This window comes from Aptenodytes patagonicus, chromosome 4 (assembly GCF_965638725.1).
Source record: "Aptenodytes patagonicus chromosome 4, bAptPat1.pri.cur, whole genome shotgun sequence".
In the NCBI taxonomy this organism is placed as follows: domain Eukaryota; kingdom Metazoa; phylum Chordata; class Aves; order Sphenisciformes; family Spheniscidae; genus Aptenodytes; species Aptenodytes patagonicus.
In genome coordinates this window covers 52,573,306-52,594,677 of record NC_134952.1, presented here as the reverse complement: position 1 = coordinate 52,594,677, position 21,372 = coordinate 52,573,306, and the positions used below count along the sequence as shown (strand labels likewise).

The 21,372-nt window shown below is 41.7% G+C and overlaps 1 protein-coding gene across 1 annotated transcript in view; it reads right to left on the bottom strand.

The window, feature by feature from the left end:
* MMRN1 (multimerin 1) overlaps nt 1–17,890 on the bottom strand; it is a 47,429-nt gene extending 29,539 nt beyond the window's left edge. Inside the window, exons 1-2 of the mRNA XM_076336757.1 lie at nt 17,290–17,890; nt 451–570 (exon numbers count right to left, since the gene is read on the bottom strand). Of these exons, the coding sequence (XP_076192872.1) occupies nt 451–570; nt 17,290–17,816 (647 nt within the window). The 5' untranslated portion in view covers nt 17,817–17,890. The remainder of the gene's footprint in view (nt 1–450; nt 571–17,289) is intronic.
* Between the last annotated feature and the right edge of the window lie 3,482 nt (nt 17,891–21,372).

Below are 21,372 nucleotides of genomic sequence, written 5' to 3'. Positions count from 1 at the left end.
ATTACTTTTCTATGTTCACTGCCTGACCAAAGCTGTGCCAGAAATAAGCACCCAGCAGAGAGATAATAACAAAAATATTGATGCCTCTCAGGGGAAGCTTTTTGCTCCAACAAAGCACATGCTTGGAAAACTGCATGGAAAGGATTTTCTTCCCCACATGTGCTTTAAAGCTTTGTACATGTGCACCTTTCCTTGCAGTACTCCAGAAGAGGGGAGCAGGCAGTGGGCTTACTTGAAGACTTTGAACTGATCAGAGGGTGCCAGAGTGAAGGTGTGCCAAGTCATGAGGTTTTACACTTGCTATAGAGACATGTTAAGATGAGACCTGGAAACATGCTAATCTGCTCCCTCCTGTTTTAATTTTCATTTCTAAAGTCATGGTTGTATGAATTATGCAGCTGGTGATAATTAAAGTACTTGCAAGTACTCTTTCTTCCTAGTTCTACACACCTCTGCGCACAGGATCCAACAGGCCAAGTGCAAGGCTTCGCTCTGCCTGATGAGAAGGTTTCCAGGTTGTCCATTACCACGGTAGGTAAGAGTCTGGTATGAACATAAGCACACCAGTTCCTGTAAGAGACAGAAGGTAAATATAATTAAAAGTACAAAGAACATTTTCCACAATATGATGATATATGGTACTTAAAGGGGAAAGTTAAACCCATAATTTAGGGATAGGACTAAGTTACGAAAATTAAGTTTGGTTTCTCTCAGACTGCCAGTGTAGTCTTGGGCAATCACTTAGTCTTTGTGCTTCAGCTACCCATTAACAACAAAGAAAACAGACAATCATTTCTCCATCTCTACATATATTTATATTGCAAATCTAAATTTTTCTTTGTAAAAGTTTGTGGAGCACCAAGTACAAAGAAGCTCTTCTAGACTGCAGTAATCACAGGTCTTAAAATACACCTGTATTTCAGATTATAGAAACTGTTTATCCAGAATTCAAAGGATTGTTTAGTAAGGTTTTTAACCACCCATATCTTTCACTTCATGGATAGAGATTTCTACTCTTCCTCCCTTTCCCCAGCAATATTGTGAGTACACATAGACTGCGTTTTGCAGTGCACTTTGAGGTCAAAGCCACACACAGCAATAACGTGCCATAGCTCCACGCTTGCCTGTGCCACTGGCTACCCACCCAGAGGAAGAAGTCACATACAAAATGATCAAACTCTTGATCACTGCAGTACAGGACGTAGGAGCTGCTGAGTGCAAGGCCAGGTTTGGTTTTTTACAAAAGGATTCTAAGGATGTTGCAAGAAACCACAAACTGTTAAATCAGATTTTGAAACCAGGTGACTTGGTAAAAGCTACAGTAGAGAACAGAATTAAGTAGAAATTATAAACTGTATAATGGCTTGGGACAGATTTGTACAGGGAAATCATGCCTCAGAAATCTATTGGCATTCTTTTAATCAGAAGCAGGTAGATAAAGAGGTGATTTTCAGAAGCTTTTGGCAAGATTACTCACCAAAAGCTATTAGATGGGGGGGGAAAGGAATCTGTCACATAGTAAGAGGATAGATCCTATTATAGATTAATAAGGTATAATAAGGTACTAAATCAGAGAGGTGAAAGACTAGTTAGCTTTCTCAAGAAACAGTTTATCAGCAGAATCCCACATGAATCTGTAATAGACATTATATTAATTAATGAGGGGGAAAGTAGATGAATAGGGAGATGACAGAGTTATACAAAGCTAAACAAAATCATTTTGTGTAGTAAACCTAAAGCTGATCTTGAAGAATTGCGGAAATCTCATGATACTGAATTTCCAACTAATTAAGTGTCAGAAAAGGGTCTTGTAATGCAGAGTCAAGCACAAATACAGACAGCCTTATACGGACAGTATGACTACCTAAATTAACTATAATCAGGAAAAAGGTCTTGGAGTCATTGTGATTAGCTCTTTGAATATGCCAATTTAGTATTTTGCATTAACTAAACTAGCAAATCAAATACATGAAATTATTAGGGAAGTACTAGACGACAAACAGAAATCACCACTGTTTCAGTACATCAACTCCTTGTTGCTGTATATGAGTTTATGGTTAGCCCACAGTTTGAATACAGAACTCAGGTTTGTTCCTACATCCTAAACAGAGGTGAAAAGAAAGATACAAATAGAAGATGAAGAGCGGGAGGGATGGGAAGTCGTGGCGTTCATTATTCAGTTGGTCTTGTTATGACAAAGAGGCATCAAAACAAAACAGGTTTAAACTTCAAAAAAAAAAGGGTCAGGGTGGTGTTTCCACAAACATAGACTGTGCCAGATTTGGAAATTTGGGAAGCCAAAAAGGATTTTAAAAAGCAGTTAAATGATTTCATGAAAGAACATGCCATTAGGGTGTTGTTGGTTTGGGTTTTTTTTTTAAACATTAAGTTGTAGCTATAACCTCTGTCTCAGAAAGTCCCCCAGCTGCAGATTGGAAGGCATCCTGAAGAAAGTATTGTTGCATTTTTGCCGGTAGAACAAATGTCTGTTTGGTCTAGTAATGATTTCCCCCCGCCCCCTCTAACTTAGTACAGCCTTTCTCAGGGTCATACATTATTCCCTTGTCCATGCTGAAACATATTTCATTTTTTACTTTAAAATTAGTGACAAGACAGTTGTAGGGCTGGTGAACTTGCAAGTATTTCCATACCAATATTTGTGTATGAGAACTTGCGTATGAGTTTGTCTTCCTGTGTCATGTTTTGCAGCTAACCTTTGCTTCCGGTTGTAGTAGTTCTGTTAGTGTTTCATAATCCAGTAAGGAAATATGTATTTACCTCTGAAATCAGTATCTTGCTATGGGCTCCTTACAGTGGAAATCAAAATACAATTAAGACCAGATTAGTTCCATTTACTTAAGTGGCATTAGTACAGATTTACACTGCTTCAAACAGGAACAACAGCACAAAACACAAAATAGTATCAGCACCTATCCTTAAGTGATTGCTTTTGTCTACTGAGATCCTACCAGTGCACTTGCATTAAATTCAGTAGTGCTTTCCTTGGAAAATGATTCCTGAGAAAACAGCAGGATAAGCTAGGAAGTAAGATGCTAAGTAAGGCCAACAGACTGAACCTCTCAGTATTTCTGCTGCCAGTATTGTGGTGCTCCCTCACACAACACATATTGTTTAATTGATGAATAATGTGTTTCATATAAAATGGGTTTCTATTGAGTCTCTTTGATCTGATTTTGCTCACTCACTCTCTACTTCCTTGAGTGTTTTCATTAGGATAATATTTCTTTTTAATTGGGTGTAAAAAGGCTGTGCTTTTGTTTGATGCTTCCTTTATGTTCTGTCTCCTCTAGCTATAGCCTTTTTTCTGTGGGTATAAATTAGAGACTCCATGAATAAATATTTACTAAAAATTAAATGCAGCTCTCAAGCATAAGCTTAAAGATTAGGTACTCTTCTCACTGCCTCTGTGGAAGCCAGGAGCAACTCTATGCAAGTGAGACACGTAAAATTGGCAGAATCAGAAGAAGACTTAAGTCTTTTGAGTTTTGCAGAGGAATCATGAAGTTACTTACACCACCCCTCTGGTTGAGGCATATGGGTCCTTTACAGTCTCCTGTATCACTCAGAGGCTAGCAGTAGTAACTAAATAATAATGATATTTGCAGTTAAACATTGCCAACAGTTAGCCAGAGAGCGAGCTTGTAGCTCCATCCCTTCCAGCACACCTCTGCAGCAGCAAGGGAGAATAGGCACCCCCTCTTGCCAATTGTTCGGTAGGAGCAGGACATGGCAGGGCACGACGAGGAAGACAGCTCTTCCATGGGGCTTCCTTGCTGAGCATCGGGGAGCAGCAAGAGCAGGGTTTCTCCCTGACAGAAGGTGAGCCAGGAGGGGAGGGGCAACCGGAGAAGCTAGGCACTGACCTCACTGGCAGCATGCAGTACAACAGCACCAGAGACAGGCAAGCAGCACTAGGGTGACAGAAACAGGTCAATTAGCAGCCCAGCAAGTATCAAGCAGAGACTAGGTAACAAGTCCAAGAGGACTGCTAGGGACAAGCACCTTTATGAGGAGAACAGGCTCAAGTCTAGGCTTAAATGGAGCCCCTGGCCCATGAGTGGCCAGAGGTTTCAGGTGAGGCTGCCCAGCGCCATTGGGGTCTGTTAGTTTGTCCAGGGCACTACCGCTGAGCTCCTTTCTCATTACAGGCATGAGGTCTCTTCTATTTCACAGCTGTAGTGAGGGTTCTGCGTATTCATACCTGAGATTAAAAACTGTGTTTTTCTTTGAAGCGCAGCACAGAGATGAAAAAAAAAAAAAATCTCAGCATATGAATGGGATACTAAACATTTCTTAACAGATGCAGAAAGTGATACTGGGCCAGACTGACAGTGGTCTATTCAGGAGGAGCTCTGACTAAGCATGGTGGTTTGCTTATGATTTAAACTTGGTATGGAGAATGTAAACATCTAAATTCGTGAATAACTCTCAGCAATTAACTGGTGACATATCGTCTGATCAGAAGACCTCTGAAGTGGCAACACTACCTCAAGCAGCTATGCAGTACCAGACCTCTGTTACCCTTGCAAGTTAGCTGTCTGGAAAGTGAGGAACTAAGAGCTAACACCTTGGGCAGCTGGGTGCTAAGCTTGCCACCTCTGCAAATCAAGAACCCAAATATAGGGGTCAGATTTTAACATCTGAGCTACAATGAGCCAGCGGTGAGGATAGGCCTTGAGCTTGTGGCTCCCCAGCCTGTGCTCTACCCTTGCATGCAGACCCGATGGCTCACCAGAGAAAGGGATTAAGCAGAAGACATATAGCGGTGTTCTCAGTGCTGACATTTTCTGCAGTGCATACTGTTGGGGTATAATTTTTGGTAATTGGATTCCATTTTACATCTGAGCAAGTGTGATCAATGAAAAGATAAAACAATGAAAACAGGCATAAAAAGCAGTTGTAAAATACATGAAAGCCCTGGCATACAGAGAGTTCAGTTTAAAAAAAAAAAAAATCTACTTTTTAAAATTCATAATGTAAATCCACTAATTATCATTATTATTGAGGGTGGCTAGCTTCAAGGTAACAGCTATTCAAACTTGCCCATTTGGAGATGCCCTCCAAAGGAAAACACGGTACAATACATCACAAATGTATCAGTTAAGGACTGCTCTTGGTTTTTAAAGATAGTCTGAACTCAGTCTCTGGTCTCTACCAAAAATTTAACTCAACTTGAGCAGATTGTTTCTATTTAAAATATTTAACTCATTCTTAAGCTACATGAGTGCAATGCGAAAGCTTTGGTTCTCACATGGCCCAGCAATCTTTGATCAGGCTAAATTGGAGGAAATATTCACAGCAAAAGAGCCCCTGGTGTGACTCATAATTAGGTTTACGCTACCAATGAAATAAGCTCATTAAGAGATGTTAAGAATGTAAATATAATTTTGAAATCAAATTGTCTGAAAAAATGTAGATTTGGAAATAGAAGATGAAGCGTGGCGGAAGAACTATGACAGGCTGTGTTAATGCAAAGGCAGAACAGAAGACAACTGATTTGCATAACAGGACTTTAAACCTGAAAATCCTCTTTACCCTCCATGGAATAATATATTCCAGATCAGCAACACAGGCTTCTAACATGCAGATTTTGTTGGGAGCTGCAGGAGCCTGGCGTTTCTTTTGCAGTGAGCCTGATTTCAATCAGGAAAGCTGTATTTAAAAACAAAACAAAATCCTCGCAATGTACAACAGAACTCCAGCCTGGAGACAGCAGTGCAAGCCCCAACTGGCGTAAGGCCCATGTGACAGATTTCATCCTCCTCTTGCACGTATTGGCCAGGAAAACTCACTGGTAGCAAGGTGTGGGAGAGTACCTCTGAGTCCTCAGGCCTTTGAAATAGCCTCTTTGCTTGTGACATTTGCAGCAGTATTTCCAGCTCAAATCAAAATACTACTACCCCAACCCTGCATCAAGTGCGGTTTGACCGTATCTGAGAAGTAGGGCATAATACAAAGAGCAGCATTTGTTTCTTTTGCAACCAATAAGCATGTCTACACTGCAGCCTTGGCAGGCCTCAGTCCTCTGGGTTTTATGGCCATTGCGAATTCCAAGTCCTGAATAGCTAACGCGCCGTGGAGCCTGCCTGTGCCGCTGGAGCAAAGCACCTACAACCGGCAGGGCATCAGTGGGACCCAGATGGTGCCTTTAAGCCTGTCTTTAGCTTTTGGGATCCTACCATCCCATACAGCTTATTCAGATCTTGCGTTTCATACCCTCTCAGAAAAGTTTTCTTCTCTTCTGCTTATACCAGTCCTGTTTCTTTTTCCACAGAGAAAACATTCCCGTGAAGCATTTCTTCATTTCCACAATTGGCCCAAAAAGAGAAAGGATGCAGCCTGGAGATAACTGTGAAACAGAAGTAGTTTCAGGGCAACTGTAAGCAAGGGCTGCCCACACTGTGTCCATGGCAAGAAGCCCAGAGCCCAGTCTACATGAGTATGTACCAATAATGCAGGTATTTTCCTCAGCTGGAAAAAAAGCTTATTTCTGAGCGTGTAAGACAGATTACCACAGTGTTTCCCTGTGTTCAGCTGACTCAGCCTTTTACATCAACCTCATGCTATGAAGGTATACATATGGTGTGAATTACTGGGCAACATCTTGCAACTTCAAAGGGATGTGATGCCCAGCAAAAAGCAACTTCCCTGTCTGCATAATGAAACCATGTGGCCTAGGGAAACCTGCCCTGAGATGCACAGCTAGGAGATGAACAGTAGGTAATGTCTCAGCAGTAGTTATTTAGCTATTCTTGTTTAAGCTTTCATAAGCAGCAAATATGGTTTCTTAATTTACTGTGCAGATTCCTGAAGCTGGACTTGACTTTATATGATGAAAAATACCCCACTTGGTTTGAAGTAGCTGTATAAGCACGTGCTCTTACGTATATCCCTGGCTCCTGATTCAGGGGACACGTGCCTGAGAACACTCGAGAGCCCTTAAACTCATCATTGCTTCGCTGGCGTGTTGCCAGCACTCTTAAAAGGCTCGTCTCATTCGCAATTAGCAGAGCTTATGCTCTGCTTTACCACCTCTTTGGTGGCAGCCTGGGTGCCCCGTCTGAGCTGCCCGCCCCCACCCGGAGAAGGGGCGGGAGGCTCACCCCGTCGCCCCCCGCGGGCTGCCACCACCGTGCGGGAGCCACCGCCGTCTGCCTGCTGCTGCCCAGCAAGCTGGCGCCTGGCTGAGAGCTCCCCACGCCCTAAAGCGCAGCCGGCTACCGGCTCTGCCGTGGGGCAGCGCCAGGCGCCCTGAGGAGACGGCGGGGAGAGGGGGGGGCGGTGGGCGTGAGGCGCTGTGAGGCGAGGCGGGGCGGTGTGAGGCGGGGCGGTGTGAGGCGCTGCCGGGCAGGGCCGGCAGGTGGCGGCCGTTGCCCGCAGAGGCGGGAAGCTGCCGGTGACGGCTAAGGCGCCTGTCGCTCCGCGGCGCTGGGGACGCGTGGGGCCCTGCGGGCGCGTCTGTCCGCCGCCGCCACCCCGCTCACGCCTGCTGAGGGGCCCGGGCCGGGTGGGTGTTGTGGCCCTGTAAACAGCCCAGAGCGGAGCTTCATGGCTTCGTACGGCTCACCGGCACCAACGGCGAGGGAGAGCCCGGCCGCCTTCTGCTGAGCTCCCCAGGGATGATTAGGGAAAGCAGAGGGCCTGCAGGAAGGAGGGCAGCAAAAGAAGAAAATAAATTTATCTCCAGAGAAGGAGTGCTGTGACTGCTTGCTTGTAAAATTATCTGCTCTATGACAGGATTGTTCTGAATAAATTCGCAGTCAATGGAAATGTTTCCATTTCACTTCAGCAGGCTTCGAACAAGTCCCCTTGATGCTGTGATACCCCATGTTGCTGAAAAGCGAAGTGCAATTTACACTAACATCGAAAAATTATAATTTCCTTAGGGTGTGAGGGTGAGTGGAAGTTTATGAGACTGCCCTTCCACAGCACATTTCCACTGTAAACTGTTCTTTGGGTACACTGCCAAGACAAAAATCCAAACAAACCTTCACAAAAACTGCCAGCTACAGGGTATCAGGTATATCTGTACGCGATCACTTCCATTTGCTTGTAAGCACAGGTCCTTGTAAGTGATCCTAAAGCCACACAACAGGAACACGGGTGGCAGCCGTGCCAAAAAGGGTGTAGATTTTGTTTTGCCCCTTTCATATTATATCTGAAAATGAGTTATTTTTATCTGTGAGTAAATTAGATTACCTGGCTTTTAATAGAAATGCTATTGAATCAGCACAGCTGAACATCACTGAATCATGAAAATGAGATTATTGTGTTGCTGAAGGAATACAAAAGGACCCAGAGCTGGAGCCGTTGTTAAAGTCCGTGCACAGCTTGGTGGCTGTGCACCATACAATTCAGATTGTATGCAGTTTATTGGTATTTCACAGAATAGTTTATGAAATACTAATCTCAATTCTACACCTGTTTTCACTTTATATTGTCCTTTACACCTCAGCAAAGGGGATGTAGAAAGATGCTGCAAGCATCTGTAGCCGCTAGATGCTTTGTGAGGAGAGGCTGAGGCGGTGGAAGCCCTTCCCTTGTTCAGGCTGGGGAAGGGAGGCCTTTGAGGGCACCTAACAGCAGCCCCCCCCAGCCCCTACAGGGAGGGCGTTTAGAAGCTGGATCTAGGCTCTTCCCAGCAGTACATGGCAGGAGGACAAGAGACAACATGTCCAAATTGAAACGAGAGGGTCAGACTGGGTATGAGAAACTTGTTCCTCATGAGGACACCAAGGCACTGGAGCGGGCCCAGAGAGGTTGTGCAGTCACCAGCCCAGAGCATGGAGCTCAGTACCTGACTGCATCAAGCCCTGAGCAACCTGGTCTGATCTCACACCTGGCCCTGCTGTGAGCAGGAGGTCAGACTAGAGACCTCCCGAGGTCCCTTCCAACCTGAATGATCTGTGAATGATTCTGTGAACCTCTGATCTTTGCTTATATACCTATCTCCTTTGGGTGATCTGATTGTTCTTCTGAATACAGTAGGTTAAGTGCATTCATATATAAAAACATATAATGACACGGTGTGGAAGAAAACCATTTTTTCTATTTCTTTTTTAAGCTAGGATCTTTCCCAGTCTAAAAGACTTTTATACAAGGATCAGAGTACAGACCCTAAATTTAGGTTGTATAAAAGTATGTTGCTGCGATATATTTTCAGTTTGCTTTAAACATCCTGCCAAGTTTGGTTGAGGAGAGATAATGTTGGCTGACATAATGAAAACACTCAGATTATAGGGATAGAAAGAACCCTGACAGGGTTTTTTTGCTATTGCATGGGAGACCAAGTTTTGGTTTTGGCAACTTCCTTTGAACTCCACTAGGGGACTACAGAGACCTCTCACCTTTTTGATACTAGTGATAAATTCTGTACCTTTATATGAACATCAGACATCTTTTGAAATTATAAGATCTAGTTCAAACAGAAATTATAAACCTGAATAAAAATTGTTTAATATTTTTAGGTTCACTGCTCAGTTTTCTTTGTTCTGAAATGTATGAATCTACTAATCGCAGCTGCCACAAAATTTCAGTACTCACTAGGGACTAACCACAAACAAATCAAATTCGGAAATCTTTTTTACATGCTGATTGGAATGGAAAACCTGGACAGCCTCTGAAAAGTGCATTTGATATGCAATATGATATAATATGTGATGGTAAAATATGTCATAGGATAGGTTTTTAAGCCTGAGAAACAGCTGACTTGTTGACACCGAAGTATCAGGTGGGGGGAGTCATACCATTTATTTAATGGTTTTTTTTCAGGATTCAGGGTCCTGACATTTTGTCCTGCCTATTACAAAACACAAATTCTACTCTCATCATTCATTTCCTTTTTTTGTATGTACAGTGCTGAAGCCTTGGACTGTGAATAGCCTCTGTCTCATCTAAGTTTTTATTTACTGTTGTGACCAATTGTGTGTCCTACCTTGTGCTGCAAAAATTAATTTGCAATTTCCACTTATCTAGTGCTTCACTGATCTATTTTAGCATTTAAAAAGTTGTCTTGTTGTGAACCAGATCAGCTCTTTTAGACCTTATCTCCCTCTCTGTGTTCAGAGCCCTTCAAAATAATCAAACTTTCCTAAAGATAGAATTTAGACTTTTGAGAAGATATCCATTAATCTGCTTTGAGAATCATCCAGTAAAACACATTCAAAACCCCAAACTGCTCTTTAGAAGGGTCTTAATTCTGCATTTTTCCCTCTGGAATATAAATTTATTTTCCATCATCTAATTGACCCAGAGTACAAAATTCATTAAGCTAGTTCTGGTCTAGTTTACTGTCACTGCTTCTCAGATGACCTTTAGTGGTACTGGTTTTAACTGGTTTGTTAGTCCTTTTCTAATCTACAGAAAAGGAGATTGCCGTATGTCAGTAATGGCTTCTCCACTTTGAGAAATACTGACCAAAAAAAACCCCAACCCCTTTATAGGTGACAAAATGAAAATGTTAAAAAAGAAGATCCATCCCAATTTCGGGGGTGAATGTTGTTCTTTAATCCGTTTATAATGTTGTTTTGGACAGCTTCTCTTTTCTTATTTAGCTTCATTAAATGGTTAAATGCCTTGCCAGTTGCTTTGTACCTGATTTGCCACTTACTCATGCAGAGCTGTATCTTTATCTGTCACTGACTGATTTCTTAGGGGGCTCTTGAACAAAAAGAATCTGAGCCAAAGTCCATGAAATTCAAGGTCATTTTTTTCCCGGGCTTTTCCACATGACCTATGGTGTTACTTACCAGGAGTGTAATACAGAATAGATGCTTATGGATGTGGCAGAAAAATTGTGTTTTGAAACACTTGCATTCTCTAACTGGCAACACAGATAATGCCTTTGGAAAACATATGGGAACACCTTGCTGCTGTTCTTTTCCTTGCCCCATCTATTCTAGGAATTAGTGTCAGTTTTCTAAAATGTTAATTATATTCAGATTTGTAAGAATGCATATTTTCTGTGCAGACTTGAGCAGATGCTTCTGGTGTACCTTAAATGAAATGCTGCAGAGTCGAATGTTTGCTGTGGCTGGGAGGTAAATCCCAACACTGTGTCCAGTTTGTTACAGTGCTCCTAATCTATGCAGTGGGGTGAAGAGACGTTAGTAGGGATGGAAAACAGTCTGTTCCTAATCCTCGCTGTTCCCATGGCAGATGAAACAAAGAGCAAGAGCAAAGATAAGCATGAGCATTAATGCAGTAGTTAGTGTAATGAGATGAGCGGAAACCTTTATTATATTCATTAAAAAATTTCGGAAGTCATCTGTATAGTAGCACCTTATCTGATTCTGATCGCAGAAAAACTAAATAACCAGACTCTGAGGAGGCTAAGAGAAAAAGTTGCTGGGGCTTTTTGTCTTTTATAAGTACCTTGTGAGTGTCTCAAAAGCAACACTTTTGAGTGTTGGAGATGGTGGAGATGTGATTTTTTTTCCCCAGTGCTATGTTTCCTGTGCTACTGAAAACAGTCTGTCATGTCTCTGCCTTGCCATCATTGCTGAAAGGCTGTCTCAGAAAACCAGAACTTTGGATTTTGTTATTTCCTGAATTTTTGTCTAGTTTTCCGAAACTATTTCATCACCTACAGTTCAGAATGGTATGGACACGTGTTTACCATTTCTTCTCTCCCTGAAAGACAAAACATCCTACAGGGTCTCTGGGAGGTAGTGCAAGCTGGGTAAACCATGTCCCACAATGGCTCCTTCCCACCCAGGTACTGGAACCACTTGAAAGGTGACCACCACAATGGAGCAAACAGACCCTGTAATTCATTCCGTGCATGGGACATCAGCAGTGGAAAAGATTTCCTCAATGCATGGGGTACAATAGCACTGATAGAAACAAAAAGTCTATGAAGCACATGGCCTTTGTGCAGCTCTTGCCCTATACCAGTACTGCTGTACAGTGTGCAGTAGTACCTCATCTGCACGATGCGGTAAGGTGTTTTGCTACTTCACACCAGCAGTCTCAGTCATTTGTTTTACTTCTGTGCTCAGCAGACGGCAGCACTAATCTCTAAATACTTGCGTTAAAATTCTCTTTGGACAGTTACATTTTCTTGGTACTATGCCACAGGCTTCATTATGGAACTGCATAATTATGTCCTTTGCCCCATTTATTCTGTGGCTGAAATAGCAATAAAGTAGTGGATTCCAGCACTTGGGTGAACGATTTGCTTTGGTCTTTAGGACTGCAATGGGAGTAACACTGCGTTCGGCATGTGTAGGAAAATTAGACTGTGGGCTTACAGCCAAGCGTCAGAAGTACATTCAAGATGCTGCTGCAGAAGAGGGGCTCATTGCAAAGGTCTTCTGCATGGCTGGAATACAACATCGTGAGGGCAAAGCAAGCACTGCATGTCAAACATCCTCTGACACTTAGCCACCAAGGCAACCTAAGTACCAGTGTAAGAGGTTCCTCCTTCTAGGTCATAGTGAATATACCTAGTGAGGCAGAAACCTAAGCCATGCGTGACTTTATTTATTGTAAATGCACACTGATGCAAAATCTTAAGAAATCGATTCAAGAATTGTTCTCTCTGCTCCATTAAAAAGTGACATGATCAAAAGAGACTGTGAACCTTGCACTAACTAGGCAGTTAAATCAGGTTTCTACGTCTTGTGTATTTGAACCATCTGCTGAGCTTAACCATTCATTTTAATTTGTCAGTACACTAGAAATTCTACCAAGCTGATACAGGCAAAAGCAATTTCCGGGGAGAAATGCAGAGGTCTGGTCATGAGAATGAAATATTTCAGCACTCCTACCACATGTGACAGCTAAGCAAATCTGTCCCTGGTACTGACTTTATTAAACACTTCTGTGCTTAGTAATAAAATACTGTCACCTCACCACTACCCAAGGTAATGGCAGGGGAAGTCTACGAAGACCCTCAGTGGATTCATGATAATTGGAAAATGTGTAATATACACATACTAAGAGAAAACAGTAATGTAGAGCCATCCAACAATGTGGAGATAGTGTGGTTAATTTACAGCCTGAATGAATGTCTCATGTATTCAGGAGCTGCCTTGAACAGTAATTAACAAAATTGGGTTCAGAATGGAAGGATGAGTGTGCTAGTCTCAGGACTCAGCCTCAGACTTGCTCCATAGCACCACTGTTATTTAAGCGGCTTTATACAGTGAAATACTGCAATTCTCTCCATGGGCTAAAAAAGATGTATCTCACATGAACTCAATCGAAAAGAATGTATCATCAATTTTCTTTTTTGACACCAAATTGGTGCTCACATTTAATGTCACTGAACTTTGGAAAAACTCTTTCTCTGCTGCTGAAGCACAGCTCTAGTTTTCCAGCATGTCTTTATTCATTGATATGGATAGCATGAAAATTTGAGGATAGGTAGAAATAATAAAAAGATGCATATTTTTTCGTAGAGACATAAGCCTCACATTTCAGCGCTTAAGTCAAATTCATATGAGGAGTGAAGAAAGGAATTTTCCTTCAGCTCAGGCTATTCCAGATGTGCTTCCTGTGAAGTTTCCTTATCCTTCTGAAAGCTTGGATGCAGGTCCTCCCAGAATGGGGGATACCTCACCAGAGAAACCACTCTTCTGAAATGGTGTGAGAGCAGGTAGCTACAGAATCTATAAATTACGTCCTCCTGTACCTATTCTAAGGTTAACTATAAAATTGTTCCACTTCACTGCAAAAGAACAGGATGTCATTGCATTTTCATTCCAGTGAAGAATAAGGAAGAGTTTAGTCGTTGTAGAGATAAGGATATGCCCAATATTTAGCACTTAAAATACCACATCGGGGTGTGATATAGAGGGGCTCAAAGCCAAGCTTTGCCTTATTAACAGCAGAATCTTGAATCTGGAACCTTTAGCCCTACTGACTGTACTCCTCATCAAGTGACTGCCTGTTGCCATACGTCTCTGCCCTCAGAAGTTCTGCCGGAACCTGAAAAGTCAACCTGAGATGAGTTTGTAAAATAAAGTCATGGTCTATGGCAAATATGGTTCTGTTTCAGTAGGAAAAAAAAATATAAATTTATTCTGACAGTTCTAATAGCACGTTTCCTTCAATAAAATGAAATGGAAACTTGTCAGAACCCTGATGGCACTTGTGGGTCTTATTCACTCTGACCAGCTTGACCTGGGGTCTCCACTGCCCACGGGCTCAGGAGCCGCAGTAAAGTTCAGCCCAGGGCTAGATTGCGCCTGTGGCAGTCCTGACCTGCAAGCTGACATCCTGGCCTAACTTTGACCTTGCCCCATCACTGTGGACTTGCCCAGTGATCACTGGGCTGTGTCTTACCCTGGTCACCATCACCAGGCCTGATCCTGACTCACTGATTTGCCTTCCCAGCTTGATCTTAGCACTGCAGCAGCACCACAGCTGCGCCTGACAATTTGAGCTCTGCGGTGATGCTAGCTTCTATATCTGGCTGTGTCCTGCCTGCCACACTTGGTGGTTGTCAGACATATTCTTCAGGTACAGACTTTGAAAATCCATGAAATATTTCCAAATCATGCTCCTCTGACATTTTAATGGGAATTTTGCAAAAACAGAATGAACGAAAAGAACTTTTTTCTAATCTAATTCTAGTATGCATGTGGTATGTGTACATAATACTGTCTTCAGATAACCTAGGGTAGAGATAGCGAGGGAATTATGTTTGTAATTAAGCCAGTAAGTCACATGACCTCCTTCAGAAAGGGGTATTTGGGTAATTAAGCTTGTACAAGGGGCGCATATTGTACCTTGTGGGTAATCTGACATCCCTGGAGACTCCTCAACAAAGTATATGTATCGCTATTTTTTTAATTATAAATATATTAAAAAACAAATGCTCATTCTTGTTTTGTTTTCCTTCCTCTTGTCTCTCACTGACCTCTCTCTATTGTTCCTCCTCTGTGGAGCCTCTTAACATCAGTATCTCTGCACATATGTTAGCACAATGGGTTGCCATAAAGAATTAGAGAGTCATGCAGTTCCTACAAGGTCACTCAAAAATTCCGGTTGGAATACAGACTATAACCGAAGAGTTGCTTTAATTCAAAGTAAAACCAAAAAGCAAACTGTGCTTCCAAATTTCCTCAGAGGTAGTACACTTTACAACTATGAAATCTGCTATTGACTCATTCATGCTGTGCTCAGGCGTTAAATGAGTAAAGCTCGAAGAAAGCTGTATGTCTTTATTGGAAGATTTACAACATCTCTTTCATTTTATTTGCAATAAAGATGCAAAATTTTTTTTAAAAAGAAAACATATGCTAGAAATGGATAACACCTGCACATAATAAATAAAAATGCTTGCGTTCTTATGCATAGTTTCTCAGCAGCAGCTTCCAGGTGTTTCACAGCAGTGATCAGTAACATTGAGCACACTAGACTTGGCATATTTTCATGACTTTACTGAAAAAAAATGAGTCACTAGTGACTTTATTACTCATCCAGGTCGAATTCATAGGGAAAGGGAGACAGAATAGTGAAGTGACTTACTTAAGTCACAGTCCAGGTCAGTGGCAAAACCGGAAGAAAAGCTCAAAACACCTTAGCTGATTGTAAAAACACTTGTACGTGGTAGGAGGACAAGGCTTCTAACACAAGAATCTTAATGTAAAAAGGATTGAGCCACACCTAGAACTGTAGACATTTGCTAGGGAGAGGCTATGTAGCCCAGCAGTTTGAGAAAGAGAGTGGGGATTCAGCATTCTGTTTTATATTGGGGTTTCATGCTGCTACACATTCCTGTGACTTTGATAGGCAATCCTAGCTTTATCGCTAACCTGCTCAATGGACTCAAGAAAAAAAAAAAAGACCTTTATGCATGTTGCACAGCAGGTTGCTCCTTGACCACTCCTGAAATAAAGTGCTAGCCAATACAAGATTTGCTTATTTTGCCTCTCTGCAGTTGCAATCACATCCCATTATGATAAATGAAATATGAGACCTTGTTCACCGGAGACTGATTTTTTGCTTTCGATATTTATATCTTATGTAAAAGGTAGAAACAATACCTGCCGATTCACAGAGTTTTTCTAAGATTAATTTCACTGGAATACTATTCTTGAAAAAAGCTGAGAAAGCTAAAGACTCTAAGGTTAGCATATATCAAGACCTATTTTAATGGAGGCGCAGTTATCAGCTCTCACGTGTAAAGAGAACCCATTTAACTCAGGTTAACTCAGACACTCTGCCAAACAGCACAGTAAGGTGGTGTAACGGATGACATTCACAGCTGAAGGAGTATGCTAGGAAAGCTATCTGGGAAGCACAGCTCCTGGGGTACCTCTTCCAAGTGGAGGCGAAGGACTCCTTTCCTTTGGGTCTTTGTGCATTGTTTCACTTATGCATGATCCAAAACATGCTCAGGTCAATGGGAATCTTTTTGAGTTGAAGGAACATTAGCTTTTGAGTTGAAGGAACAAGAGTTTTTCCTCCTTTTGGATGCTAACATTTGGGCAAGTACTATCAAAAGAAGAAATCTATATTCTGAAAGCCCACTCTCCATAAATACTATGGAAAACATCCAATCCTTTCTGTCTTCCATTTTCTACCAGTATCTGAATTTATATCAGCAATTAAGTGAACCTTGCAACATCTCCAAAGTCGGTATTAACATCCCCATTGAGAATTGAAGACTTTGGGGTACAAAGAAAATAATTGAGTGTTCCAGAGCTATAAAACTAGACAGTACAATTTGATACACTCTGTTATGCATAGCTATTATGTATGAAGTTACGCAGTTCTGAATGCACATTCACCTGCAATGCCACTTTCCATAAGTTTTTATCACAGAATAAGGTGTTTTGAATTGTCAGACATTGATGCATTTTGTACACTTAATTGCTTGTATTTTCAATTTAGGGGAGAAGTTTACAAATACAATCGTTTTTAATAGATTCCAAATGAAAAGGTGCATTTGTGATTTCTTTTACCCCTAAGAAAAGAAAGAAAAAAACCAACAAAAGTTTACTGTGTATAAAACAGGGAGGCATCTATTGCAGTCCTTTCCTACCCATATGTGGTAATCACTTTCCTGTCGGTTTTGAGGTAACTACTCTGAGGAATAAAATATTGCAGCATTTACTCTGTTACAAATGTATGGTTTTGACTGAGTAAATACTGCAGGTTTGGTCCCTTGCTTGTTTTAGATGGTCTTCTTTAAGCTCAGAAAACAATTTTACTGAAATTACTAGAACTTTTGCCAATTATTTCACTGGGAACAGGAAAATAACCATTCCTAAGCAGTACATAGGAGACAAGAAAAAAATAGGTAACTTTCCTTACTTTCCCCTGGTAGTTTCAAAGCCGGATGCTTTGGAGTTGGCATCCTGCTGGGTGCTGGTGATACCAGTGCTGTGGGATGACTGCTTGAGAGATCTGTTCCCTGTAGCTGTGTCCCGGCTTGTAGTGACCTCTTGCTGGAGAGGGACCTCTCCAGCATTGCTCTGTAGAGATGTCCCTTTGCTGCTAGATGAGCTTCCCATCTTATCTTTGTCAGAGTCACCACCACTGTGTCCATTTGACTGGCTTGCAGGGGTAGAGGTTGTAGGATTGGAGGTTTTCTTCACTGCTTTCATTCCCAGAGTCTTGCCTGAAGATGCAAAAGGAGGTCCCTGCGAGGCACTCACTTCGTCGGCTTGGATCTCAGAATGGGGTGACCCCACAACTGTGGTCGGAGATGGAGTCAAGTCTGAGTGACTTGTCCGGGTTTCACCACCCTGGCCTGTGGTCCAGAGCTTTCCTGGAGTATTAAATCCAATGCTGCCACTCTGTAAATGCAATAGGAGCAGCAAGAAGATTATCTCCTTCATTCTGCTGGTTTGTAAATGCTACAAGTTATCTCACATTTATTTCCCAAGCAAGAAATCCTGTAGCTTCTCCTTCCTTCTGAGCTGCTGGTCATACAGTGAGCCTACCCAGAGGATGCCCTGACAGGCTTTATTTTTGTAGAAAGGAAACAGGTTTTGGTGTTTCAAAACTGACTGAGGAAGCCTGGTTTCCTGTTTCTGTGGATTCCTCTGCAACCTGTGACCCCTTGGAGAGCGGGAGCCTGGCAGCCTTTGTGGGAGGAAAAAAGAAGTTTCTGCAGAAGGCACAGGATAAAGATTAATGGCACAATAGAAATGTGGAAAAATATGTACTGTGAAGTAATCCTAAGAGATAAAAAATGAAATTATTAGGTAATTTTCCTTTCACATGTACGTGTACAGAGAACAGAAATGACTTGTCACGTGCCCTTTGGATGGTTCGTACTTGTGACCTTGTTATTGAAAAAAGAGTTGGCCAAACTGGTGTGCTACGTAAAGCTGAAAGTTTGCTGTGTCTTCTCTTTTTGTTTGAATGGTTAAGCACACTGCTGCCAAAAGTGGGGAGATGATAAGGAAGAGGTTCACACTGTATTCATCATTGTACCACAAGCCTTCGAATGTAATCATTTACCTGTAGGTCATTGGCCATTTATGCCGCATCCTATTTCTATAGTTCATACAACGATGTCTATGAACTATTTCTGCAGCATTGCCCACAGGTGTCTGGTGTAACTTCAGATTCGCTAGGGCATGAGAAATACCTACGTGGGCCTGGCAGAGGTGGCATATTATCTATGGGAGACGTGCCCTTCTGGGGCAGGATACTTGAGGGCATTTCAAATGGTGTTAAAAGCTTACATAGGGGCAACTGAATCCCATCCTAGATCCCCATTGACTGTAACTGGAGTTTAGACACCTAGTTCACATGCAGATCCATATTTATGAACCTCTAAATGCATATCTCTAAATCTACTAGCTGAATTCCACCCGTAGACAAGACTGAAAGGGATATCCTGAATCACTGAGTCCATTCCTTCCCTTTTATGCATACTTTTACAATTAATTAATTACAATTAATATTAATCTAAAACAATATTAATTGCAGCCTAAACATAATATTGGTAACTTTACATGCAGAAAAGATCTGGGGAGATGGATATTCAGTATAAAGAGTAAAGATAATTTTTTACACCAGAAGGGTGGATGAATACTGGAGCAGGTTACCCAGAGAGGTTGTGGGATCTCCGTGCCTAGAGATATTCAAAACTCAATGAGACAAGAACCTGAGCAACGTGATCTAAGCCCTGCTTTGAGTTGGGTTTTGGACGAGATGACCTTTGGATGTCCTTTCCAATCTATATTACTCTATGAAATTATGCTTAGTGGCTGCAAGGTTGAATATTGCAGTCAGGGAAGAGGAGAAGGAATCTTTCCTCCTCTACTGCCATTCTCCAGCTCTCTGAGACTAAGGAGAGTTAGTTTCTTGTTGAAGGAAAAGAAAGGGAAAAGGTAATTGCTGAAGAAATTGCATAGAGGAATGTAACACGAAATTTTAAATTAGGGACAAAGCAGTAACAGAATAGACCTTTCAGAAACCAAATAGATCTGAGAGGCTATTGTCAACCTGTTCAAAAACCCCCTAGCCACCAACACAACTGCTGCACTAAGGACTATGGACAATGCATCTATGAAAGCAACCTTAAAACCTGGAAACAGAACAGCATCTCCTGGGCATGCTTCATATTATTTGAGGATCACCTTTTCTCAAAAACAGAAGCAAAATCCCCATTCCGTGGAAGCTTGATGATTAACAGTGACACCATGGAAAAGCTGGTAAATGACTTCCAGTTCCTTTCAGAAGATACTTTAAAAAAAACCAAAACACCATGGAGGATAAACCACTAGCTCTTATTGCAGTCAAATAAACCTCTGTGATGGCTGTTCCTGCTTTGAAAGATTTGGATAACAGTGCCTTGCTTTCAGTTTCCATGTGACAGTCTGGCCTTTTAGGTGTGCTAAAGGGTTGGGTTTTCCATTTGCTATGATTTTATTTTTCTGTTTTATTGTCTCGGTGAAGTGTAGGCTTCTACTGTGCAAGTAAAACAGATGCAATTTTGTGATACAACATGTTAGAAAAGAAATGCAGTTGTGCTCCCCTTTGGAGGCTTTATTTCCCCTCTCTTTTTCTTATTCATAGCAAAAATCTGCAAATGCCCTTTGATTGTAGGGCACAGGAGACAGTCTGATGAACAATCTCATTTAAAGGCTAACATAAGCTATTTCATGTGAGCGCTTCTCTTTTTGAGCTCTATATTTGAGATTTTGAAATAATACCATTACCTGAATTAGCATTTGTCATCCCATATTTTTAGAAATCCCAAGACAAAATGAGGGGTAAATTAGTATTGACCATATTTGCAAATTGAATGCAAGCTGGCTTTAAAAAAGAAAAATCACAGCAGCTGCATACTGTGTTTATTTATACAGTCAGAGTGCCTAATAACAAACAAAGCTTGGATTCTGCTTTGAGTTACTCCACTGCAAGTGTTAATTCTGCCTCTAAAGTCAGGGAAGCAACTGCAGATTTCCACCAGTGCAGAGAATAACAGTGTAGAAGAGTCTGGCTTTTGGTGGTTGGTAGATTTCATTACAACAGTGTTTATTTCCCTGTCGGAATACTCCAAAATGAAAATTTATTGTTACTATGATTTTATTAGTACATGTCTGGGCTGTTGATTAAAAGATAAAATTGTTTGAAGCTGTTTTTATTTAGCAAAACAATCTCGGGACTGTAAGAAACTCAGGACATCCATTTTCAGATTGCTGCATGCTGGATCTGAATCCCAGGCTCATTATAGATCGTATTTCAGCATTAGTTCAAATCCAAGTGCCGCTCATCTCAGTGCAAATTGAACCTAGGAAAAGATAAACACTTGGATGCATTTGGTGAAACTTAGGTAGAAATAGGTTCAAAATTATCCTGAAAACTCCCACTCAACATGCTGCTTGCTCCCTTATGCATAAATCTATAGGTGCCGCATTTTTTGTATTAGTTGTGTATCAGTGTTACTGAAATCCCTGCATGTTGGGCTGGCCTCATGGGCTTTTATTGTAAAATTTAAAAGTTGACCTTGGAGCAGCAGCTGGATCTCAAGTTCCCAGTCTATATTAAGTGCCCATCCCGGAGTCGACACTCATGCTTGCTGTTGTACACATATTCTTTCACCCAATGAGTCTTAACTTTTATATATATTGGCACATTCAGCAGGAGGGATGGAGAGTCTCTCATCTCCCATGAGAGCACAGGATGGTAAAAGAAGCGGTTTCCTGGGAGGTGGAAATGGAGTCTGAAGGTGCAACTGCACTCCTGGGGGGCATTTAAATCACCCGGCTACATTACATAAAAGAACAGTACCCTCCTGCTCACAAAAGAGTTACCCCTGTTTGGTACTGTGGAAGAAAGAACAGTATTTATTTTCAGGGTCACAGCTGTGGCTTTCCAGATAAGGCAAGTACTTTACTGAAGCCTGAGTAAGCTGACCAAAGGCTGGGATTTTAG